The 26,796-nt window shown below is 46.6% G+C and overlaps 1 protein-coding gene across 4 annotated transcripts in view; it reads left to right on the forward strand.

Annotated features, from left to right (window-relative positions):
- The window catches only part of PAMR1 (peptidase domain containing associated with muscle regeneration 1), a 164,561-nt gene that overhangs the window by 75,431 nt on the left and 62,334 nt on the right, over positions 1 to 26,796 (forward strand). Inside the window, exon 1 of one of the 4 annotated variants that reach the window (XM_060159397.1) lies at positions 18,236 to 18,351. The exons of the other annotated variants lie outside the window; for them this stretch is intronic. Coding sequence (XP_060015380.1) covers positions 18,279 to 18,351 — 73 coding nt within the window. The 5' untranslated portion in view covers positions 18,236 to 18,278. Of the gene's footprint in view, positions 1 to 18,235; positions 18,352 to 26,796 lie in introns of those variants that run through there. 4 annotated transcript variants of the gene reach the window in all.

Below are 26,796 nucleotides of genomic sequence, written 5' to 3' on the forward strand. Positions count from 1 at the left end.
GCCAAGAACATCGTCGTAGACCCTGTTACCAGAATCGGCAGGTTGATGTGTTTCCATACGTGGGAACAAAGGCCTCAAATTCCACTGAGTCTGGAGAGACTTTCAGGGGCTGTATTTTCAGTCCTGTGTCAGGAAATGAATGATGTAGAAGGCACTCGTGCGGCTGCTGTTTGGCCTCCACCACCAACATCAAATCTCACCAGCATTTATGGCCCTCGTCCCCAGACTTCTAGGTCCGCGGGTTGGAAATTCAAAATTTGTGCCCCGAAAGTGGATAAGGCCATTTTAACAGAATTATCTGGCTGGGATGATTTTCTAGAGGATGCTGATGGGGATGGCGTGGGGAGTCATCAAAGTGATGACAGAAGAACACGTCATTTCTGCTTTGCCTTTTGTAGCAGTTATTTCTAGACCAAACCAACTTTTTCATACATTTCAGAAGCATGGAAGGATGAGATTGTCATTGGACTACACAAGGGCATGCCTGCCAGCTGGTGGAGGTCATTGGGCACCATCTTGGAAACTGGCTACTACTTAAGACTGGCTACTGTATAAGCCTTAAGGACAAAAGCCCTTAACATGGTCCACAGGGACCAGCTTGCCTCACCAGCCTCCACTCCTTGGTGCTCTCTGGGCTCCATTTCACACTGGTCTTTTTTCAGTTCCTTGCATGTAACATGTTCCATCCCAGTCTGCCTTTGCAAGTGTTGCTCCCTCACCTGGAATGTTAATGTGTCACTCTGTGTCATCGCTACCTCTTCATCCTTGAAAGCTCAGCTCCACCAACGCATCCCCCAGGAAGCCGTCCCCGATCCCCTAGACTAGGTCTGGTCTTCTGGTCCCGTGCACTATATTGCTAATAACTGAGTCATCGATTAATTGATTAATCATTAATTAATACAGGAATGTATGGTCTGACTTGTGCTCTCTGGGTCACCAGCAGGGAGCACAGATCATAAAGTCAGACCCAGATTCCAGGTTTCTTCACTCGGAATGCTGGGGTCATACTCTTCATAACCACTTTTTTTTTTTTGCTATACGCAGGCGTCTCACTGTTGTGGCCTCTCCCGTTGCGGAGCACAGGCTCCGGACGCGCAGGCTCAGCGGCCATGGCTCACGGGCCCAGCCGCTCCGCGGCATGTGGGATCTTCCCGGACCGGGGCACGAACCCGTGTCCCCTGCATCGGCAGGCGGACTCTCAACCACTGCGCCACCAGGGAAGCCCCATAACCACTTTTTAATCCCTATTCCTATGGGGAGAAAAATGACCATTATTGTACCCTGTCCTTATACAAGGCTCTTTTCATTAGTTCTAAAAATAGAATCATGCTGATTTTCCAGACTAAGCATCTAGCCTATACTTTTGCTTCCATGTCCCCTACATTAACCGCAAGAAAGCACTTTCATTAAAGTACGTTATTTTATTCCCTTATCAATTTGATTCCTATTTGTCAGGAAGTACAGAGTTTTAAAAGCTACCAGCAACACTGTTTGTTACAGGTTTTCTTTGGACATCAAGCCCTACTGCTAGAATCCATTGCAGGGAAGAGTTGCAGAAAAGAATTCTCTATTTTTCCCGAGTACAGTGGTTTGGCATACTGGGTGAGCCACTTGGAGCAGAGCTCTTAGTCCTCTGCTTTTTTTTCACTCAACTCACACACACACACATACACATACATAGACACACACTCACTCCTTTGATTTATTTGCTAGGATGATGTAAACGGAAATTACAGAATCATCTGTGCGTGTGTGTGTGCACGCGCGTGCTGGTGGGGGAAGTAGGGATATCTGAGCTGAGCCTAAAATGGAATTCAAATATGTCTGTAGAAGCGGTGGGAGGACCACTTGGAGGTGATTTGCAGGAAGGCTTTCCCACCCCTCACTGGGAAGGAAGGGGGATGAATCAGACATGGCCTGTGTCTTACTCCTGTGGAAAGGAGGCTCCTAAGGGAAAGAAAGAGGAACTGTTTGTATTATACAACAGACTCCATGACCCTCGAGGGCACAAGCAGGGCCTTTTGGAGGTCTGGGTGACCCTGTGTGACTCTGAGTGAGGAGGGGAGTCATAGCCTCACTTCGGAGTGGACTGAACTTGGAAGCCCAGCAGCTTGGGGTAGTGGCAGGTAGCACCTTTGTGTGGACATTGGCATTGAACTAGTGTCAGCAGCGTTCAGAGGCTACATGGTGAGCTCTCAGGGGGCTCTAGATGCAGGCGGCATAGGTGGGGAAGAAAAAACCCAGTGGCTGCAACTGGATGTGTTGTGTCTGTGGTAGCTGACTGATGTGTGACCACCATGGAGACACCCCCAGGGGACACAAGGACACAAGAGGCTGAGATCTCATGGGGGCTGATGAACTCTAAGATCTTATGGAAGAAAGAGCCAGTGGGAGTTTGGAGGAACTAGGTAGATCACTGATAGTTCCCTAAGACCACTGAGACTTGGGGGTGGACTGATGCTAAGAGACAAGCAGGCCTTAGGTTGGGTGGCTCCACGTCGTGTGGCTGGAGGGACAGAAGAAAGCCAACATGCCCAAAATGTCTCCCCTGACGGCACACCCTGGACTCAGAAATGCCCTCCTTCAAGGTCATTCCTTTGGTTTGAAGGCTTGTGCTTAGCAAAGATGCTTTACTGGGAGAGTTGGACGCCATGAGTAAGCATGGGAGGAGTTGGAGAAGGGAACAGCAGAGCTGGCAGACCTGGGTGAGGCCTGGGAGGGGAGGTCCACGGAGATGCAAGAGAGGTGAGCAGATGCTAAAATGGGGAATGGGTGGAAACGAAGGACCATGACAAAAAATGGGCCACCTCTCGTTTTAACTGGGCCCTGAGCCCATTTCCCATGCTCCCTCCAGGCAGGTTTCAAGTGGTCCGCTGTGCATCAGTCATGTGCTGGAAAATCCCCTTGCCCTACTTGAGTGGTGGCCTAGCCTGACCTCATGCTTAGGTTCTTGAGCCTTGCTTCACTGAAAAGAGAAAGGGAGAGGAGAGGAGAGAGGAAAGCAAAAGAAAGAGGGAATAGAGAATGAGAGCAGAGAGAGGCAGAGAGCAGAGGAGGGGGAGATGTACTGAGACACACAGAGAAAGAGCAGACATGGGCCATAAATTGCTTCCAGGGTGTGAGGAATGACAGACGCCCACTTTGAAGACCTTCTGGGGTCACTGTTTAAAAGCATCCAGCCATCTGGCCGCAGGTGGGCCTCTCACCTGACCCCTATTAGAGCTCCTTGCCTCTGGAAACTGGCATGATTTATGGGTCCCTCTGGACTCATGGCCAGACAGCCACCCCTCACCTATCACATCCTCCCTGACCCTGAGTTGCCCTTCTTGCACGTGGTGCAGCAGGTGGATTTGAATTTCTAATGACTGCAGACACCTGTGTTTCCCTGAGGCTCTTGCTGTGGTGATGGAGAACAGACCCAGGTTGTACCCAGGAGGGAGAGCTCAGTGGAGGAAATATGAGAGACAGGCTTGATGGAGACATGACAGGTCACCGAAAGTGTGCACCCTGTTAGATTTCATTAACTGTCTACACTTCCTTGGCTGCATTCCACTGGTCACCTGCCCAGAAACACAATTGGAAACACAAATCTTAAAGAAGATCAATTTTCCAATGACATATGATAGGAAAAAAATGGGTCCGGAGCCAAATCACAGATAAGCGGGCCCAATCCACCAGAGGGTCATTCATGAGGATCCCGGTGTCAGTGCAGCTCTGGTCCAGCCTGACTTATGGCTGGGAGCCCCGCTGTGAAGGAGAAGGGGGTAAAGCAGGTTTGCAGAGCCCAAGAGGGGCATGCGCCGACCTGGATCCCTCCCACCCTCTAAATCCTTTGGAGAATAGCATGCTTTCCCTGATGACAGCTCTGTTGCAGTTCATAGAAACTCAAGATTGAAAGTTTAAGGCCCATGGTCAAGCCAGCAGTGCAGAGGGAACAGAAGACTTTGTTACGAGTCTTAAATCCCTCCAGATGCAACGCAAGTCACGCTGCTCATCTCCAAGCTGCTTAGCAGAGAGTAACCCCTTCATTCCCAGGGAACATGGTTTGAAAACCCTCTCAGTCAAGTCAAGCTAAGTCCTTGGTGCCCGCTTTCATGGGTCAGGGGTTCCCTGCTGCTGTTCCTGCTTAAGGGGAAGTAGTCCTTGCTAGAACCTTCATGACTCTCCTTTAGAGCCTGCTGGAAGAACTTTTCCTCTCTCAGTAGTCTAGCCTGTGACCTTAGAGGTGGTAATTTCTGCATTTTCACAGCCTTACTTCTCTAATTGCAGTGCATAGACCAGCGTCAATGGCATTGTTGGGGCCAGTGGCATAATTTGAGTCCTTGTTAGAAATGCAAAATCTCACGTCCCTGTCCCAGTCCTACTGGATCAGAATAGTGCCATGTCAGGGGCTCAGCATTGGGCCTGGTTGCCTGCAAGCTGGATATTCAGAGGTGGCAGTAGTTGGATCGGCTTTGGTAAGCAGCAGTCCAGGCTGTTGTATCGTGTAACCTCTCTCTCTACTACCTTGAACACTCATGTGCCCATCATGTCAGGTGATGACAAATACCAGCTAACGTCATTTTTGTCTACTTGGCTATTCAATGCCTTTCCCATTGTAGACGCTTTCTTTCTACCGTGATCACATTTTCTAGTCATCCTTGGTGCTCACTCCCATATGCCCATCCACATGCCTCCAATCATTCTGTCCTTTTCATTTCAGGCTCCTGATCAGCCAGTGAGGCCATTTGCTCATGAGTCCATGAGACTTGATATATTCTCACTTCTGGCCACTTTTTCTTCCACACAGAGCAAAGGACTGGGTGCACCACTCAAAGCTCCACCCACTGGAAAGATTTTCCCTCAGCTCTGTCATTCGCGTCCACTCCATGATGCCTGGAAGACACCCACCATTCATTTTCAACTTGTACTCACATTCCAAGATGTCCCACCTGTAAACCAACCATGAGATTTTTCTCCTTCAGCTAGTTGTTTTGGGAACCTTCCTAACCATCTGGCCATAGGTACAAGCTGAGAGAGTGGTACTGGGCAGTCATGGAAGGTAGCATGGGAGTCTGGGGTTCACGCCCATGAACATTTATTGTGCCATCTGGTCCTGCTTGGGATCCATTTGGGGTGTACCATTTCCATCTTAGAATGGCCTGCTATGTATGGGCCTGTGTGATTTCATGACTTGGAGGGTCTGGTAGAACTCAGCTCATGATTACTTGACATTCCAGGGTCAAATGTCCCACGTCCACCAGGGCCCAGAAATACTCTAGGATATATTCCTCAAAAAGCACATCCTGCAACTGACATGGCCTTCATCCAGACCCCAGAGCCTCTGTTGTAATTCTCCCACTGGGGTTTGTTATAAGATCCTTACTGTATCTTTTCCCACCACTGACACTTCCGACACCAGATTGTCTGCCAGATCATATACTCCAAGTGGCAGAGCTACTCATACCATAGCCTGAACTGACTACAGATTCCTTTCTTGCTCCAGGCCCACACAAAGTTGGCTACCTTTCAGATTTCCCGGTATATGCACTGGAGTAGTATTGCTAGATGTGGGATGTGCAGCCTCCAGAGCCCAACCCAGAAGGGAATGACAGACATTATACCTCATTCTAAGGGATAAAAAATGCAGCAATTTGTCTTTTACTTTGGACAGTATTTCTCAGCATAATCTTTGGACCCCTGAAAACTTTACCAATGTACCATGCCCCTCCATCTTCCTAGGGTTTATCTCCCACCATCTGAAGTGAGCTGTTTCACCAAGGCCCCCAGTGTGCTAGGCAGCTCTTACTCTCCCGGCTCTGCCATTGATAGAATGGATCAGTGTGGTATTCTGAAGGATGTGCAGATGGTCCAGATTTCTTCTGACTATATTGTGACAGCAGAAGAATTAACATAGACCTAGGACAATACTGTAAATACATATTATTGTCCATTCCATGTGAATGTAAATTGCTCCTGATTCTCTTCTCTGATTGGGATAGAAAAGAACTCATTGGCTGCATACCATTTGCCCAAGTCCATAATAATCTACTGTGGCAAAGGTACCATGAATGGCAAGACAGCCACTATTGGAACTACTTCTCGGCTGAGTATGTGATAATTGACAGTCATTCTAGAGTATCCGTCTGGTTTCTGCAGGGCCCTGACTGGTGAATTAAGTTGAGATGTGGAGATATGAAGAAGACCACCGTGACTGCATCAGTAAGATCCTTACGGGTGGCACTAATCTCCAACTTCCCCAGGAATGTGATATTGTTCTTGATTCACTGTTTGGGGGAACTGAAGTTTCAGAGGGGAAGGCAATTTCAGAGGCTTTTACTCAGGCTTTCCATTATGATAAACCAAGGATCTCATGTAAGAATTTAAGAGTTGAGTATATCAATCCCAATTATATATTTGGAGACCAGAAAAATCATCACTGGATGGGTAATCCATGGACCCACTGGACCCACTGTAAGTTGGCCTTTGGCCAAAACTCTATATTAACTTGCTGCCATGTACCTCAAACAGGTGGCCTTTACGACATTTCAGATCTCCAGACATTGGTATCATCTCAGACTCTGTCCAATAACCCTCAAAATGTATGGGTATTTCTCTTGCCCCAGTCATCTGAGTAAATGGTTGTAGGTATTTTAAGGGAAATATTAAGGGAATCATTAGTATATACTTGCCATGGTGTTGCTGTGTACTTCCTTTTGGGGACCCATCCACCTCTGTAGCCAACAGAGTCTGGAGATGAAAACTGGCTCAGGTCCAGGGATTGAGCAAAGTTCATGACTTCTGTTGAAGTGACCACCTCCAGCCTCCTGCTCATTCATTCTTGCCTTTTTGGATTGTATATATTAAGCAGCACCCTCTTTGTCTGCCTGTGCCTTTTGTCCCTAGGGGATCCCATGTTCTACTAACCATATCCACAATTCCTTGTGGGTCAAGCCCCCTTGGCTGCCCCTCCAATCTTGTTGGTTGTGATAGTAATTGTGGGGCCCCCTCATTTCTGGTGATTAATAACCATCATCTGGACTCTTTTGCTTTGAGGACTTATCATTCCCATTGCTATTAGTAAGCCAAGTTCTGTGACATATTCCCTATAGTCAATCCTAGCCTGTAGAGGAAAGCCACCACTTAATGTGTTAGTGATGCTAATATTCATCCCATCAGCATGTTCTTGATGGCCTTCATGAATAGCGCATTCTCTAGGTCCTTCCATGGAACAAAATTTCTGATGTGTCTTCTGTCCTCATGTAATATATCCAATTCAGCATGCCTAGTTCCCTGAGCCATTTAATCCCACTAGTTTCCATGGTACCTTAGGCATTACCACTTGGTCAGTATGGGCTATTTTTTTTTTTTGATTTTTGATTTATTTCGGCTGTACTGGGTCTTAGTTGTGGCGCGTGGGATCTTCACTGTGGCTTGCGAGATCTTTTTTTTTTTTAGTTGCAGCATGCGGACTTCTTAGTTGTGGCATGTGGACTCTTAGTTGTGGCATGCATGCAGGATCTAGTTCCCCAACCAGGGATCGAACCTGGGCCCCCTGCATTTGGAGCTTGGAGTGTTACCCACTGGACTGCCAGGGAAGTCCCAGAATGGGCTGTTTTTTTCTCCATGTCTTTAAGAGTTACCTACTAGCAAATTTGCCCATACCCTAGGGTTCTTGCCAAGGCGTTAAATCCATGTTCCTGAAGAGTACTCCAAAGTAAATGAACTTTTGCTTGTCCATTCTTATGTCCTGTACTCCTTAATCAAGCACCCTCAAAATCCAATCCCATGGGTACTCCCCTGGCTCATGCTGGTATGTGCTACCTAATTCTTGCAGCTCCATTGGGATTTGTCTCTTTCCTTATGTTCTAAACTGGGAATATGCTGGAATTTAACCCTATTTTCTGGCCTGACAGCCAGGACAGGTCTGCAAGAAAGTCCTGAGGAGGACACCTGTTTTCTTGCAATGGGGAGGCCCATGTTGTATCTTCCCACAGGAAGGAGTTCTAGCTCTTAATAGGGACAGATGAGCCGTCTCTGAAGGCTCAGAGGATTCAGGGAAGTCAATGGAACCACAATCTTTGGGGGCATCCATCCAGATGACTCAATCTCATGTTCAGGAGTTCAGGTTTTCCCAGGCAGGGCACTGATCTCTGCATAGTAGAGTGGCGGTGACAAAGCGTTCCACTGTCTTTGAACCCTGGTGACTATAAACATCAGAACCTGAGTCAGCTTCTCAGTCCACTTTCCCACTGCAGGAACTACGAAAGAGGACCACTGGCTTTCACACTTAGTATTTAAATTTGTTAATTGCCCATAGTTTCTCATTATCCCTCTGTAGGCATCAAATCAACTCAGTTAGTAACCAGCTGTTTCTCCTGTCCTTAAATGTGCTATTCTTCCATAATGTGCAAACACCTGAATCTTCATACCAGCCCAGGCATTCCCCTCCACCAGGAGGCCCTTCCAAGGAATCACCTGTGAAATATTTAGCAATTGGGTTGCCACCTTGTGCCAGGATTATCTATACCTCAGGTACCATTTGGGATGGGGCCTTCCTTGCCAGCTGTGTGGCAAGTGATCTAGAACGCAAACTCCCTCTTATCACCTCTTGTTTTTGATTATTCCCAGTATCAGTTATGTTGGTTGGTCCCTTTAAGAAGCAGACACCAAGCTAAGTTAGAAGTGCAAGACAGAATTCTTGGTTGTAGAGCCTGTAAAAATAAAGGGGAGAGAGGCAAGAGTAGGCAGGGAGAGCCTTCAAACTGCTGTGCGGGTCTGACATGGTGAAAAGCCAGGGGAAACACAGGAGGATGGGGTAGGAGACCCTCAGACTGGAACGGCATTCAGGATTTCTTGGTCAGCGTGGTAGGGAACTCTAGTGCAAATATTACCTATGGAGAAGTCCTGCATTGGGTAGAAATGGCCAGGCGCCCATACCCTCACCAACTGGGAATAATGTGGCTTGAGTTCAAATGCTGCAATTAGGTCATTTCTGGGTAGGCTTCAGAGGGTCCACGCATATCCTGAAACTGTAAGCAAAAATCAATATGTGTGTATGTTTCTAGAATCCATAGCTTTTCACTAAATTTTCAAAGAATTCCCTGATGCCCAGAAGGTAGCGTGACAGTGGTGTGAATTCACTTGGTCATCCCAGCATGTTCTCCTGGCCCCTTTCATGTTCCCTCTTTTCTAAAGAGCTGTGTGCCAGGTACACTGGCCTCCTTTGTGTTCCTCAAGCACTCTAAGCTCATTCCCAACTCAGGGCCTTTGTCTTAGCTGTTCCCTCTGCCTGGGATGCCCTTTCCTCAGATGCATTCAGCGTAACTGTCAGCTTCTCAGAGAGAAGCTTGGATTCTGCAAACGAAAGTACCTTCCTCCGTCACCCCTAGCATACTTCTGTTTCATTTCTAGCACTGAGCCCTTCCATATGATCTCCTCTTTGTTATTTGTTTGTGATATATCTCTGCCCAGTAGGATGCAAGCTCCATGAAAACAAGTCATTCTCTCTTGTTCACCATGCTTTCCCCATAGCCTAGAATGTTCTTGACATGTAGGAGACACTCAAAATATTTTCTTTTCTTTTTTTATTGAAGTACAGTTGATTTGCAGCATTGTGTTAATTTCTGCTGTATAGCAGTGATTCGGTTATATACATATATACATTCTTTTTTATACTCTTTTCCATTATAGTTTATCACAGGATATTGAATACAGTTCCCTGTACTATACAGTAGGACCTTGTTGTTTATCCATCCTGTATATGAGTTTGCATCTGCTAATCCCCAAATCCCAACTCATCCCTCCCCCCACCCCTTGGCAACCACAAGTCTGTTCTCTATGTCTGTGAGTCTTTCTGTTTTGTAGATAAGTTCATTTGTGTCATATTTTAGATTCCACATATAAGTGATATCATGTGGTATGTCTTTCTCTTTCTGACTTACTTCAGGTAGTATGATAATCTCTAGGTCCATCCATGTTGCTGCAAATGACATTATTTCATTCTTTCAAAAGGTTTTCTTAAGAATAAATGCTTGTCTTCTCTGTCCATTAAAATATTTTCCAATGTGTCCCCTTCTTACATTTTTTGTAGCTATTTTATAGAACTATAAATATAGATATAATTATTAATAATCCAGACATGCAAAAAAATTCCAGACAATAATGGATCCCTATGCACTAGCCTCAGAGATAGACAGATGTTAACGTTTGCCTTCAGTTGCTTCAATTTCTCCTTCATTTGTTTTATTTTTTAGCTAAAATTTCATAGCTCACATTTTGTGACGCGCTTCCCTTTCAGTGGTAACTCCTGCCTTGAAGGTAGTGTATGTCATTTCTAACTATGTTTTAGTAGTTTAATGATATGTGTTTCTATTCACAAACAACATATGCTATTATTTTTCTTTTTACTGAAGTATAGTTGATTTACAATATTGTGTTAGTTTCAGGTGTATAGCAAAGTGATTTGGTTATGTATATACATAACTGAATACATATATATACATTCTGTTTTTCAATTTTTTTCCATTATAGGTTATTAAAAGGTATTAAATATAGTTCCCTGTGCTATACAGTAAATCCTTGTTGTTTATCTATTTTATATAGGTAATATGTATCTGTTAATCCCATACTCTTAATTTATCCCTCCCCCCCTTCCCCTTTGGTAACCATAAGTTTGTTTTCTATGTCTGGAGTCTGTTTCTGTTTTGTAAATAAGTTCATTTGTACTATTTTTTAGATTCCACATGTAAGTGATATCATTTAATATTTGTCTTCCTCTCTCTGACTTATTTCACTTGGTATGATAATCTCCATCCATGTTGCTGCAAATGGCATTATTTCATTCTTTTTTATGGCTGAGTAATATTCCATTGTATATATGTACCACATCTTCTTTATCCATTCATCTGTTGATGGACACTTAGGTTGCTTCCATGTCTTGGCTATTGTAAATAGTGCTGCAATGAACATTGGGGTCCACGTATCTTTTCGAATTAGAGAGTTTTCATCTTTTGTGGATATATGCCCAGGAATGGGATTGCTGGATCATATGGTAGCTCTATTTTTAGTTTTTTAAGGAACCTCCATAATGTTTTCCATAGTGGCTGCACCAATTTACATTCCCACCAACTGTGCAAGTGGGTTCCCTTTTCTCCACACCCTCTCCAGCATTTATTGTTTGTAGCTGTTTTTATGATGGCCATTCTGACAGGTATGAAGTGATACCTCGTAGTTTTGATTTGCATTTCTCTAATAATTAGCGATGTTTAGCATCTTTTCATGTGGCTGTTGGCCATCTGTATAACACATGCTATTTTTATATGTCCCAAGATTCTATATAAATGTGTGCACACTATATGTATCTGTTGGTAATTTGGACCTATTTAAGTATTTAACACTATTGTTGAGCCACAGAATTAACTGTGGAGCTGTCCTATCTGTGGACTTATTGTTATACATGATAATACAATTCCTTATTGTTTAAGCCACATGAATTGGGTTTGTTGTTATGCACAACTGAAAGCTTCTTCCCTGTGATAGGCTCATTGTATTAACATTTCTCACTGTTGAGTCCTTAAGCTGTGGCTGCCCAGAAGTTTTCATTTGGCTGCAGGTTTACCAAGTATATAGACAGTTTTTGTTTCTCCTCTACCCCAGGTTGCCCAATTCAGAAATCTTTTGTAGTAGTAATTTATTGCCGTGTAACAAATTTAGCAGTGCAGAACAACACAATTTATTATCTTGCCTAGTTTCTGAGGGTCAGGGATCTGGGAGCAGCTTAGCTGGGTGGCTCTGGCTAAGGGGACTCTTGTGAGGTCACAGGCAAGTTGCTGGCTGGGGCTGCAGCCATCGGAAGGGCTGGAGAACTGGCTCCCAAGATCCTTCATGGGACTGTTGTCAGGAAGCTTCGGTTCCTTTCTGTGTGAGACTCTCCATAGTTGACTTCTCCCAGAGTGAATGATCTGAGAGAGAGAGAGAGAGAGAGAGTCCTACACAGCGCACCACCATGCACCCACCCACATCTACGCAGTTATCAACTGGGAGTGGTCTTTGCTCCCTCACTTTTTTCCTCAATATACACCCTAATCACTGATCCCATCCTTTTTACCTCCTTGGTTCCTCTCAGATCAAGCCACTTCTCTCCATCCTGTTGCATACTGGATGTAGGTGCAGAGAGCTGAGTCTGGGGCACAAGTCTGATCCAGTCACTGGCCCTCAAGTTGTTTTCAGTGACCCTCAGAATCAAGTTCATGGTTCTGAAGGCCTGCCTGCACCTCTAGCTTCCTTATTACCCGGACTTCGTCATCTCTTGTCCTCTACTCTCCCTTCCCTCTGTGTTTCTTTAGGTCTGAAGTTCAGTGTCACGTTCTCAGGGAAATTTTTCTGACCTTCAGACCAGACTGGATCTCCCGGTCACACGCTTTTGGAATGTTCCAACTTCAGTCATGCTGCTCATCACAGTTGCCCAATGTCTCATTGCTATCTGGTCTGCGAATCTGCAAGGTGAGGGACCACACAGGTTTTGTTCACGGCTATCCTCCAAGGACCGGAGATGATGTCTGGCACATAGCAGACGTGCAATACATGGCGCTGAATAAGTGAATGGGTGATTTTTCACCTGGTATTTGTGCTTTCTCCTTTCCTTCCTTCCATGGAAGGAGACAGGTTACTTTAGATGCAAATCCTATTTATCCCAATGAACAATGTGGCAAGATTGAACCAGACATTCAAAGCAAGGACCTTTCAGGGGATTTTGTGGGTCCTGTGTGACAAAGACTTGCTCCTTAAGCAAGCTGTAGTCAGTCTTGTGTAAGCCTTTTCTTGACTAGGCCCCTCCTTGAGGCTTGTCTTCAAGAGAAAGAATCCTGCCAAGTCAGTTTAGTGAGAACCTCCCGTCACTGATATCTGATCACCCTTGATGTCTGATTCAGTTCCTCATCCCCCACCATCTCCTGGCTGATATCTGATCACCCTGACGTGCTTTCAGGAAGAATCCTGTTAAATCAGATTAGCCAGTATCCCCCCTTATTCCTAATGTTTCCTCTTAGTACTTTTCCATCCACTGACCCCGCACCCTGCTCCTTGGTGATAAATCCTCACTTTTGCTTGTTTTATTCAGAGTTGAGCCCAATCTCCCCTGCTTCCTGCAGACACCCATTGCTGCAGTCCCTTGAATAAAATCTTCCTTACAGTCTTTAACGAACATCAGAATAAGTTTTTCTTCAGCACTTGGACTGGGTCTACTCAGGACAGGCCTCTCGATTTGTCTTTGAACAAATGCACACTCTATCCCTAGACTTCCAACTGGAAGCATAAACATACAAGACAATATATTCTTCACACATGCATTGGCTGCAAATCAATATAGGAACATAACCTAACTTATATCACCAGACCTGTGGAAAATGGTACCTACTTAGTTTCATTTTGAAATGAAACTCTAAAAGTAGATGTTCATGCGTAGTTATAACAACAGTCAACCTTGACTGGGCTACCATTATGTATGCCAGCCTCATTTTAATCTCACCAGAATTATAAGGTAGCTATTACCTCCCTTTTATAGATGAGGACACTGAGACTCAGAGGGGCCAATGAACTTACCCAAGTTCATACAGCCGGTAGGTAGTAGAGCCTTGATCCACTCTGGGGCCTGTTGCCCTTTTTTTTTTTTTTTTTTTTTTTTTTGCGGTACGCAGGCCTCTCACTGCTGTGGCCTCTCCCGTTGCGGAGCACAGGCTCCGGATGCGCAGGCTCAGCAGCCATGGCTTACGGACCCAGCCGCTCCGCGGCATGTGGGATCTTCCTGGACCGGGGCACGAACCCGTGTCCCCTGCATCGGCAGGCGGACTCTCAACCACTGCGCCACCAGGGAAGCCCCTGTTGCCTTTTTTATGCCACTGTACCCTGCTGCCTTTCCTTGGAGTTATTCTATTTTTTGGTCCCTTCCTCATCGTAAATGGCTCAAATGCCTGTAATTGTTGAGTTAGCCACTTGGATCGGGGTCACAGTTTTTGCCAGTGTTCTTCGTAAAGCTTTGCAGTTCCGTGGCATGGCAGACGTTTTGCTTTAATTTGAAGTTTATAAATACACATATAAAAGTCAAGAATAGGTTTCCCCAAGTGATTCAGGAGCACATTGACCATGAAGGAGGGAAGTGTGCCCACTTTCAGCAATTTCCATGATGAATGACATAGAGCAAGAAGAATGTGGTTAAAGAAAGAACGACAGACTCACCTACCCCTTTGCCTGGTTCCCAATGGAAAGGGAGCGGAGCTGAGCCAGCCCTGGAGGTGGAACATTGGGGCTCGTTGTGTAGGTGAACAGCCGGGATTCATTAGGGCTGGAGACTTCCATGGTGTGGCCAGGCTCTGGTGGAAGGACCCTTTGTCTTTTCCACAGACCTCCCCTTCTCCATCTCTGGCCTTGGTTGACTTGAACTTTGTGTTTCGTACGCTGATGAAAACCACACTTACTGACCACACTACTGACCAGTGCTCTGGGATGCCTCTCTCAGGCTTGCAGGGCTGTAGCACCCCAGCTCTTTACTCTGGCTTGCCCTCTCTATGGTTGCTGCTCAGGTGCTGATCTGAAAAAGGTATAGTTTGGAGACTGGGGAGCTGTTGGCATTCACAGGACAGCCTTCTCTGCGGTTTCTTTCTGTGTATTCACATGCAATCAGCCTCCCACGGCATTGAAAAAGGTTCAGGTTTTTTAGAGTGCCTCATCCTTTCATGTGAAAATTAGAGGGGATTGTGACTTGTAATTAAATGGGTGGCCCCACTCCATCTACTGCAGCCAATTGTTGATTTCTGAGTGTTGATTATAAGTAGATAATTCTTTTTTTTTTTTTTTTTTTTGCGGTATGCGGGCCTCTCACTGCTGTGGCCTCTCCCGTTGCGGAGCACAGTCTCCAGACGCGCAGGCTCAGCGGCCATGGCTCATGGGCCATGGCTCACGGGCCCAGCCGCTCCGCGGCATGTGGGATCTTCCGGGACCGGGGCACGAACCCGCGTCCCCTGCATCGGCAGGCGGACTCTCAACCACCGCGCCACCAGGGAAGCCCTATAAGTAGATAATTCTTAATTCCAGGTATTGTTCCCTACTTCCCAGCATGGCACTTTGCCTCTTTCACCCATAGCCTTTGTAATGATTGATTCCTCCCAGAAGTGGGTGTAGAAAGTGAGGGCAGGAGGGGGAAAGAATCATAATAAAAATAGCTAATGTTTCCTGAGTACTTAGTATATTTTAGGCACTGTTCTGAGCTCTTTACTCCAACCCTATGGGGACAGGTACCATTATTCTCTCTACTTAACAGGTGAGAAAACTACAGCCATCATAGGTGAAATAACCTGCCCAGGTGTACATATGTAGTAAGTGGTCCAGTTGGATTCAACACTAGGCAATATGACCCAGAGCAAGAGCTCTTAACGCAGAAATAGAAAAAGAGGGAGGGAGGGTCCTACAAATACCCATTGTACAGCTTATAGCCTAGATTCAACAATTGTCTGTCCCAAACCACTTTCCCCTAACCCAACAGATACTTGGTGAATTTTTCAGTGTTAACTTATGATGATCAGTGATTCTTAAAAAGTTGGGACTTTGCAGATCCCTTTGAGATTTTGAAGAAGGCCATGGTTCCCTCTTACTCCAAAAACTGCATGCAAAATTTTGCATATCATTTCCAGAGGTTCAAAGGCCATGTGAAACTCTTCTCCCAATAGACCCCATGGAACCTGGGTCAAGAATCCTGACTTAGAATAATACTAAACTCTATCAATATGAAAAACTGATTTGACCATAATGGGAAGAGAGGAAGCTAAATTTGGGTAGGAAAATGGAAATTTGTGTAGAGTTGTATGAACTCAGACAAATTACTGACCTTTTTTGTATCATAGTCATAGCTTCCCTCTCCCTCTACCAGCCCATGTTTATTGTCAAGTTCAACAGGGTAATATCTGATCACTGCTTTCAGTTCCCCAGAAGAATGTGTCCTGCTCCTTTCTGAGAATTCCTTTCCAGGTTCCATAGCCCTAGGAAGTTTGCAAACCCAAATTAGTGACAACAAACTAGTAGGGCCCAATTACTCCTGTGGGCATTCCAAAGATAGATGTGAGGGCCTGTTTCCAGCCCCCTAAGCCTGGAGAAGCAAAGACCTGGCACCAGGGACTTCCTTAGGGAGCTGCCAGTCATGTTCATCCCCTGGGGCTCCACCCTAGTGGGGTAAATTGCTGTAGGGAGAGGCTGCTGGGTATGACTCCGGGAGGGTGTGTTTGTGTGTGTAGGTGAGGGGAGACAAGGGAAGAAGGAAGCAGCATTGTCAGCTGATGGGAGAAACAGATTCCTGAGAGGCTCTAATACCTACAGTTATTTGGAAACTAAGTCACCACCTCCCCACTCCCATTACCAAAGGACTAGAGCTGGTTGACCAGCAACAAAGTAAACCTCCTCTTCTAACTTCTTCCCTCTACCCCCTAGGTGTGCTGCCCTTTGGCATTTTCCCCCCTTTTAAGTTTATTTTTGATGCTTGTTTTAAACAAATTTCACCTGGATAGAGAAGTTGAGGGTGAGGGAGAAGGCCCGTACCACGGGATGCCCTTGGGATCAGTCTCAGACTGATAATACAGACAATGATTTATATTTATGAAACATTGAGAATGAGCTAGACACTGTGCTAAGGGCTTTATGTATATCATCTCATTAAATTCTCCAAACAGTCTACAAAGTAGATTTGATTATTATTTCCATGTGACAGATGAGAAAATTGAGATTCAGAGAGTTAGTGGTGAGTCAAGGATTTGACTGCTGTTCCCAATCTTTCGGCTGCAATGGGCCCCAGAAGCAGGGCTGGGACTTAGGAATTTCTCCCTGAGAGGAGCACCTGTGTCAGGGCTCCTGCCCATTTAGTCTGTCCTGAGTCCTGGGATTCTACCTTCGCCAAGTTTCTCCCATCATTTTCCCCTTCAACTTCCACGGCTGGCTCCTTAGTCCAGGCATTACTCCATAGTTCCAGCTGTTCTCTCTAGGCTGGCCTTGGCCTCCTCCATCCCTCAGTCTGGACACCAGGGTGACTTTTCTTCCTGGGACTTGGCTTTGGGCCCAACACCCCCTTCTCCTACTGGCTCTGCCACTTACTGCCTGACCTTGGATGAGCTATTGAACGCTCAGTGACTCAGTTTCCCTATCTGTAAGATGGAGATGATAGGTTTATTTATTTTTTAATTAATTTATTTATTTTTGGCTATGCCTCGTGGCAGGTGGGATCCTAGTTCCCCAACCAGGGATCGAACCTGCACCCCCTGCAGTGGAAGTGGGGAGCCTTAACCACTGGACTGCCAGGGAAGTCCCAGAGATGATAGGTTTATTGTGAGGAATAAATGAGTTAATACATGTAAGGTACTTAGATGCCTGGCACAGAGAAATTGATAAAAAAAAAGTCAGCTATTATCTTGTAAAGCATCCTTCCTCCTCACTTCAACATGTCATTTGCTATCTCTGTACCTAGACTGAACGTCCTCAGAACGGAGGCAATATCCTGTGTGTTCTTTGATCCCTGAGCCCGATACCCTGCCTAGCATGTGTGCAGGGGCTTTTATGCTGCTGAACTTACCATAATGGGCACCATGGGAAGATGAAGAATTTCCCCAGAAGCCTGTAGAGGCAAAGGCTAAGATTTCCAAACTGTGATCACCTGGGGCAAATGCTCCAGGTAGGAAGGAGACTTGGGGAGACAAGTGGAGGGGGAGGCAGGTTGGCTGCTTTTCTCCTCACATCACCAGTGCGCCCCCTCCCCCTCGAAGGCAGGCTTTTAATCTAGCAGACTCAGTGTGCGCAGTGAAGGCAGGCCGTGGACCTCCCATCCCAGGCTCGGGGTGTGGGTGAGGGTGTTGGGGGCAGGTGCTTCAGGCCTCACCTGAGCGGCCCCCAGCCCCGTCTACCTCCGCTCCCATTCAGGGTACTGCGGGCTGCTCCCCACCCCTCACCGCGCTGAGGGAGCCCAGCCTGACCTGGGCTGGCCTCCGTGCCCCGCAGCTTCCCTTCCAGCCACAGCCTGGGGCCTCTCCGCGCGGCCACACCTCCCCGGGCCCCGCAAGGGTTAAGGCAGCCGCGGAGAGGAGAGGTTTGGGCTGACGTCGCTCTGGCTGAAGGTGGTTCCCCTCGGATGAGGATGGGAGAGCCTGGCGAGCTGAAACCCGAGCTCCCGCTCGGCTGGGGCTTGGGGAGGTCCGTGTAAGAGCCGCCTGCCCGCCGGCCTCCCTCGGTCCCTCCCCGGCAGTCGCTCGGGGCACCACCGCGGAACGATGGAGCTGGGCTGGTGGCCGCAGCTGGGGCTCACTTTCCTGCAGCTGCTTCTCATCTCCTCCTTGCCAAGAGGTACTGTGGGTAGCATCAGGACTCCCAGGAGGGGACTTTTCCCTCTTGGGGTTTGGTAGGGGGCAGGACTGGGGGGGTCCCAGGAGATGGTGCTTGTGTGTATGTGGGTGGTGGCTGGGAGGGGGGGCTTCTTCTCAGTGATAATCTTGGGGGCTTGGCTGGTGATGCTGGAGTGTCTTTCTCCCTGAGAACGGGACACTGTTTTCTGTCATCCCAACTTGTGGGACTGAACTGCCTCATGAGGGGTAGCAGCTACAGTTTTATTTGCTGGGTTTTTATTTTAGCTTTTGAAAGCACAAAATCACCTCTGGGAATCCACCCAGTGTCAGGTACGCCCCCCTGACATGCAAAAGCTAAATTTCCCACTGGAAGAAGCCCCCTCAGAGGTTTGCTGGAAGGAAAGAGGAGGATGAGAGCAGGGCTTGCAGTGAGGGTGTCCCTCTGGGGCGTCTTGCTTGACGAAATCTTACAGTTACAACCCTTCAGAACAGATTCCCAGCAAGGGAGATGTACTCGCTCAGCATATATCCACTTCCTTTCTGATAAGAATGAGAAGGAAGAAGGAAAAGCCGAGGTGAAGAGTGCAAGTCGTTTCTGGGGAAGCACAGTGTTTGTTTAGAAAGAGCTGTGGCTTCTGTGTTTTTCACATGTCATTTTCTGAGCCACAAAACCCATGTCAAATGGGCTCCTGGGGCAAGTGAGGCTGAAACGAGACACAGAGGTCTTGGGAGCCTCTTGACCCAGCAGAAGCAAGGAGAGGGCAGGCTTGTCCTCTGATTGCTTCCGGGCAAGCAGGGAAGGAGGACTTCTTAGGATCATCTGTCCTATGGCTGGAGAGGCCAGGTGTCAGGAGGTAGGGTGAGACCTCGGGAGATAAGGACCAGTTGAAATGTACACACATGATAAAATAGGGCAACTTTGCAGAGGAGCAGGGAGTGTGTGAGCTTTTGCTACTCTCCTTCTCCGGGGGTTACCTGTCACCTGTGCTGGTTACCTGTCACCTGTGCTCTACTTGAGAGGTGGATGCTCCATTGCTGCACATAGCTGGCAAGTGCCTGAGAGTGAAACAGCGTAAGTGGGAGCGGTGAGGGTATAAAATGCAATCAGCTACTGTAGAAGGAGCTGGACCGTGGGGCATATCCCTTCATGACGAACAAAAAGCCAAGATATAAAAAATGAAAAACCCATTTTGGTGAATACTTCCCATCTACCTGTAGCCTGCCAGCCCCAGGTGAAATCTTCCTTGGTGATTTACTCTCAAGCTGGAGAGAGAGTTTCATTTGAATTTTGCCTCACCGGCATCTGGAACAGCCCAAAGACAATAATGTAGGAAGAAGGAGCCCAGGAGGGGGAAGTCTGTTAATCCACAAACGCAGACACTTGCCCCAGCGGGTAAGTTGGTGAATTTTCCTTAAGGCTCATTCCTGTTCCACCTCTGCCTTTTGGAGCCGAACTTCCAGGGCATGGTGGCCCGAGCCCAACTCCAGAGGAACCTGGTTCCTTCTGGAGCACCAGGGCTCCGAGGTCTAGTTTGCTCATCCCTGCATCAGCACGCCCCTGCTTCTTTTTTTTCTAACGTGGCAGGTAAGATGGCTGAAACCCAGAAAAGTTAAAAAGCAAAGCTCAGCTGCCCCTTTTTTCTTGCCCAGGATCTGAAAAACTCATTTTTTCCTGAACTGAGAATCTCTTTTACCTTGTGCTCTGGAAAAGCTTCAGGGAGGGTACGCGGCGTCTGGGCAGCCGAGCTGCTGACTGAACCGGAGAGCAACTTCGCGAGTCCAGCAAGGGTATTTCATTGTCGAGCATTCGCATTCAGAGGGAACACGGAGGGATGGAGTGGAGAAGGAAAGTATTTCTTCAAGTCGTGAGTGAATGAGTCCACTCCCCGCTGGAGTTCTGAATCTGGCCCTGTCAAGGAAAGCTTAGCAGCATATTTCCTCTAATTACTTTTCTAAAAAGAGCATCTGATGAAATGTAAACATCCACGGGGATGGCACAGCAGACGGTTGTTGCTCATCGACTTGGGACACGTGTCTGAGGATGAAAATCCAAACATCGGGCCAAGTGATAACCCAATATAAACAGCATGTGAGGGGAGAAACCCAACTCCACTGACTTCACCAAATACCAGTAGCTCTGCCAGCAGGATTCTGCCTAAAAGGAACAACTCATTTACAAGATGCGACTCTGGGGAGTGAAACCTTAATATGAATAACTTCACAAGTGTTGCTTCCAACAGACATTAGCTGGTGGGGAATTAGCATCAAGGCAGCTGGGGAAGATAATCTGAAGCACAGATATTCAGTGGGCAGGAGAAGCCAACCGAGAAAGGGAATGTGGAAAGAAAGCAAGGGGGAAGGAGTGGCAAGAAAAATTAGATGTTGGTTTATAATGGGATGTGTTAGCAAATTCCAAGGAGAGAGCTATGAAAATTGGGCCTTCTTGGCAGGGCTAGATTTTTGTGGGGACCATGAAGAGGGTGTTCTCCAGATATATATTCTGAGAACTCCTGGCTCTCCAACAGGGAAATAATTTGAGAGTGGGATCATTGGTTTAGGGAGCTGGGAGTAACTGTAGAGATCATTTAGTTTGAGTACCTCAAATGCAGAGGACAAGGAGAGTAAATATCTGTGAGCATTTATGATGTGCCCAGTGTTTGAGCCAAAGCAGGGTAGGTGCTGTTTCCAGATGAAGTTTAGAGAGGGTCTGTAACCTGTCCAAAGATATACAGGCACAGTTCTGAAAAAGGCAAACGTTTGATCTAGCAATTCCACTTCTGGGTATATACACAAAATGAGTCAAAGCTGGAACTCCAGCAGGTATTTGTACACCAGTGTCCACTGCAGCATTATTCCCAATAGCCAAAAGGTGGGAAAAACCCACGTGTCCATCAGTGGATAAACAAAATGTGGTAGGTACATATAGTGGAATATTATTCAGACTTCAAAAGGAGTGAAGTTCTGACACAGCCTACAACATGGATGAACCTTGAAAACATTATGCTAAGTGAAAGAAGCCAGACACAGAAGGACAAATCCTGTGTGATTCCATTTATATGAAGTACCTAGAGAAGTCAGATTCATAGAGGCAGAAAGTAGAACAGTGGTTACCAGGGGCTGTGAGGAGGAAAGATTGAGGAGTTAGTGTTTAATGGGTGTAGAGTGTCAGTGAGGGCTGACGGAAACATTCTGGCGATGTATAGTGGTGATGGTTACCCAAGCCACTGAACTGTACACTTAAAAGTGATTAAAATGGTAAATTTATGTTATTTACATTTTTCTGTAATAATGATAAAAAGAAAACGCAAGCAGATTAGCGGAGCCTGGCGTGAGCCCAGACTGTCGAATTTCTGAGCTCAAGCTCATGTGGTACCTGGCTGACTTAAACTCAAGTACCTAACAGCATCATATACTGATGCACATGTGATCATGGCATGGCTTCAGGACACACGTGGTGGGGGGAGGGTTCTTGCTAGCTCCAGTTTGGGTGGCACTGCTGCTCTTTTGGGGGTGACTTTGGCAATGAGGGGGACTGTAGCACCGAAGGATTGGCAGCCTTCGGGTCAAAGGTCTGCAGAAGTAGCTAGTAGGATATGACGCTTAAAAATATTTTGAAGCTGAATGCTTTGAGGTAGGCTGGGTCCCCTCTCTGGCCTGACACCCTGCCTTCTCGATTCACACGTGTGTTCTCTGCTAGTCTCTACTGGCCTTTGCATTTTTGACCTCCATTCCTGGGAGGGATGGGGCAGAAATGGAGAGTGAAAGAGAGAAGGTAGAAGGCTGTGTACTGAATGGCGGGAAGCACAAGTGAGAATTTCGTAGCAGACAGGACTTTTAAAAGAAGGAACGTAAATATATTTTAACTTGTGTGTTTTGTGGAATGTAATCTCAACTCTGTGACCACCAACTCTTTGGTAAAATGTTCTATTCTCAGGAATGCCCTTGAGAGTGAGCTTTTGGTGGAAACTGAGGGTGAGGCTTGGTGTTATGTTTGGGTCAGTAAGCTAGGGACAAAGCACCTCTGGACCCAGAGGCAGATGTGACCTGGAGCATGTAAGTCCCTTAGAAATATCCAGAAGCCTTAGGGAGGGCTTTGGAATGCTCCTGGCAGGGACCATGGGTTTGACTTAAACTTATCTGCATCTGGGTTACCCTGGCTAGACAGCAATGGCTGAGATAATGGCGTCTCATGACGTCTGGAGGACCTAATGACTGGCCTTAAGTCAGAAAATTATTTCCATCTGCCCTACTAGGGGTGGCCAATCCCGATGCAAGAGAAAACCTCTCTACCTGCCTCCCCTGAGCCCAGCTCTAGACACTGCAATTGATCTGGGGTATGTGCAAATTGGGAAAAGTGCCATTTCAGTGATAAATGAGAGAAAGTGGTGCCCTGCTCCTCCCACATGTGGGAGAACCTGTCACCCTCACTTTGTGGATACTTGAAAGTCATAGGAGCCCAGATCCCTTTCCTCTTATTTTATTTTAAAGGGGAGGGGAAAGCAATGTTTACATTTTCTAATTCCTGAATTCCATGGCAGAGGACCCAGAGGGCAGCTGGAGCTTTGAAAGCTACCAGATCAGTGGCAGAAAGTCTATCAGAGTCCAAGCCTGGTCTGTGTTTAAGGAGTTCTGTTTGTCAGTCATCATGAGATCTGGGCCAAAGCATTAGGTTTATAATGGAGAGAAAGAAGTAAAATGCAGGAAAAAAATCAAACCTCATCTCTATAAACAAAACCACTCACAGAAGGCAGACAAGTAGTGTTGGCTGCAGATATTCCACTCTCTTAACCGGTGGGACTTTCTACTACTCCCCCTGCACTGCCCAACCCACCGACAATGACTCCTTTCATTGTTCTCGGTTGTTATTCGTGATACAGACGCGGAGCCCATGTGGGCTGAGAGTGGAGTAGGTAGGGCTGCACATCAGATTCTTCACCGGGTGATGGTGGAAACACCAATGGTGGAAGCCTCCATACCTAAGGGACCAGATCCCAAATGATCTACTGAGCTTGTGGTAAATACCAGGCACTCTCCTATATGCTTTACTTGTGTTTATTTAATCCTCACAACACATCTAGAAGCCAATTAGTAGTGTTATTATCCCTAGTTTACACAGGAGGGAACTGAGAGGTACAATACTTGCCCAGGTCACGGAGCTGGACGTCCATGATTTGAACCCAGAGAGCCTGACCCCATTATGCATGCACTGAAACACTGCACAACGCTGCCGTGGTCAGCAGGGGGTCCGACTATGGTAGATCTCCTGGCCGAATCATAAAGACCATGGCGTTAGTAAAGAATTCTGGTTATCCCTTGGATATTCCAGGAGCTGAGAATGGCCTCAGGGAGGTCATGTGCTCACCACTGTGGGGGCAGAGTGGATGCGAGAGACGAGGGAGAGACCTCAGCAGCCCCAGTGGGACCACGTGGAAACCAAGAGCAGCCATTTTCTAAAGGAAACAGGAGTGTTAAGCAGATTGCACATCCCGCTAATTTCTGGGGTAGCTGTCCACAGGCTCATGCATCTCATTCTGATTAGATGTGGGAAGTGAGAATTTCTTTGTCCCGTGGTCAGCCTTTGTAATCAAAATCATGTGTCTGCTTGTGGAGGGACAGAATTGAGGATGAGACCTGCTTCAAGCCTGGCCCTGACGCTGGGTAGCGCTTCTCCTTTATGGATTTATTCTGTCAAGATTGTCAATGTGTAAACTCTTAGGCTATGGAACAGGAACAGCAGGCCTGGCGTGAGTAAAGGGAAGCGTGTTTTCTTCTTTTTTTTCGGCATAACGCAGTTGATGGACATTGCAGGGGATGGAAATGGAGACGCCCTCCATGAATACTCAGGTGGGTTTTGAATGAGGATCAGCTGTCTACTAGACGCTAATGTCTTGGGTCCTTTGTCAAATGGTTAAGAGAAGTGCCCCCCTCGGCTGAGCGGCAAATAAAGACACATGTTTCTGTCACCCTTCTGCCTCTGGAGCTGGGGAAATGCCTTTGTTCCTGCAGTGCGGGCATCTTCATCACTGCCCTCTCCGAGGCTCTGGCTGTCTCAGAGGGCTACGTTAGTGCTCTGGCAGCCGGCGTCAATGTAAGTAGAAGTCTGGTCAGTTGGTTTGGAGATTGGAAACCCAGGGCCGCGGCTGCCGGAACAGAGTGGGGAACACATTCAGGCAACTTTAGCTCATGGGAGGATGTAGCAATTGTCCTCATCAGCGGAATTTATGATTGGTTACGATAAATTTCCAACCAGTTTTTAATGGAAAACCGCTGGGCGAAGGAGGCATGTTGGCCTGCTTTGCTTCAAGTCAAATCATTTGAGGACTCTGAGGGACCAAGGTGTCAATGTTTTTCAAACCCGGTTCCGTGTCCACTTACTTCATAGGACTCCTTTGAAGATGATCAGTTAATCCCCTGCATCATGGGATCCCACCTCGGAAGTCAACAGTGATGGTAGAGAACACCTGAGATATCCCAGGACAAGTTGCCTGGGCTTAGCTTCCATCTGGTTAGCATCTACTATATTTTTCAGTATACCACTTGGCTCACCTGGTTGCAAGCAGAAGGGAGGGCTTGCCTGGTATTAAGAATCTTTATTCTCCGTCTGGCTTTCTGCCTCCCAGTGGGTGATTGACTGCCTGCTTCTAAGTGATGTTCCGCCTCCTTTCTGTACAAGCCTGGCTCCCCCGGCCAATCAATGGTAGAAAAGAACAAGTGAGCAGCGCAAGCCTTTATGGAAATGAGATGCAAACTGCAGTACACAAAGAGCGAAAAATGTTCAGCAGTAATGGACCCAATGGATTCCTTCTACTGTAAAATAGAGAGCCCAAAAGGTCATCGCAAGAGCCATTTCTAACATCAGTCTTTGACACAAATAACCTGACCCTGGAAATCACACATGCCTCATGTATCCACATTCATGTATTTATTCAGTAGACTTTATCAAGCACCTACCAGGTGCCAGGTGTGATCCTAGGTGCTGGAGACAGGATGATGAATAAAAGGCCTTTTCCTTAAGGCACTTTCTTTCTTTTTTCACATCTTTATTGGAGTAAAATTGCTTTACAGTGGTGTGTTAATTTCTGCTTTATAACAAAGTGAATCAGCTATACATATACATATATCCCCATATCTCTTCCCTCTTGCGTCTCCCTTCCACCCTCCCTATCCCACCCCTCTAGGTGGAGGCAAAGCACCGAGCCGATCTCCCTGTGCTATGCAGCTGCTTCCCACCAGCTATCTATTTTATATTTGGTAGTGTATATATGTCCATGCCACTCTCTCACTTCATCCCAGCTTACCCTTCCCCCTCCCCGTGTCCTCAAGTCCATTCTCTATGTCTGCATCTTTATTCCTGCCCTGCCCTTAGGTTCTTTGTTTTTTTAGATTCCATATATATATATGTGTTAGCATACTGTATTTGTTTTTCTCTTTCTGACTTACTTCACTCTGTATGACAGTCTCTAGGTCCATCCACCTCACTCTAAATAACTCAATTTCGTTTCTTTTTATGGCTGAGTAATATCCCATTGTATATATGTAAGGCACTTTCTTTAAGGTTGAGAGAGCTTATGGCCCAGCCTGGTATTTTCCAAAGTAGGTTTCATGGAATACTAATCCTAAAGGATATTCAGCAGAAGCAAACAAAACCTAGGATGTCATGATGGAATTAGTTTGGGGGATGTGGGAATTAACTATGTGCAAAGAATATTATAGACTTGGCAAAGCCCTACAATAAAGAAAGCTGCTATTAGCATTTACAAAGTTGTTTGGCCGCAGAACCTTTATTCACATAATACCTTATACCATCCAGTGGAACTTGTGCTCCATCATTTGGAAAACTCAGGTCTCTTGCCCATAATGAATAAAACATTGAAGAATATCTTCACTGTTACAGAGGATGGGGTAAGAAGGGAATTTGAAAATCTACAAAACATGAGCTTTTCTTCAGACTTCTGCTGAGAGATGGATGGGAAGTCTGATGTCCTAGTCCCTTTGCACTTGCTGAGATGTTGAAAGAACTGTGGAGGTGACCCCGACCACATTGCTATAAGAAAAGTCCTCACCAGCATCGACCTGAATAGTTCACCAAGAAAACTCATTTCTTGTCTGTAAGTTGTTTAAAGTAATGTGGTTGCCCTGGGATCACTGATCAAACTGAGGTGTGGGTCTGATTAATGCACACCTATGATGATGTGGCAGTTCTGGGGAGCCATGGAGCTGTGACTTGACTTCTCGACTACATTGTATCCTTGGTGACAGTCACACTGTCTCCTCTTCAAAAATAAGGAGAATATGGGACTTCCCCAGTGGCGCAGTGCTTGAGAATCCACCTGCCAATGCAGGGGACAGGGTTCGAGCCCTGGTCTGGGAAGATCCCACGTGCCGCGGAGCAACTAAGCCCGTGTGTCACAACTACTGAGCCTGCACTCTAGAGCACACAAGCCAC

Source organism: Lagenorhynchus albirostris, chromosome 9, assembly GCF_949774975.1.
Source record: "Lagenorhynchus albirostris chromosome 9, mLagAlb1.1, whole genome shotgun sequence".
Lineage (NCBI taxonomy): Eukaryota > Metazoa > Chordata > Mammalia > Artiodactyla > Delphinidae > Lagenorhynchus > Lagenorhynchus albirostris.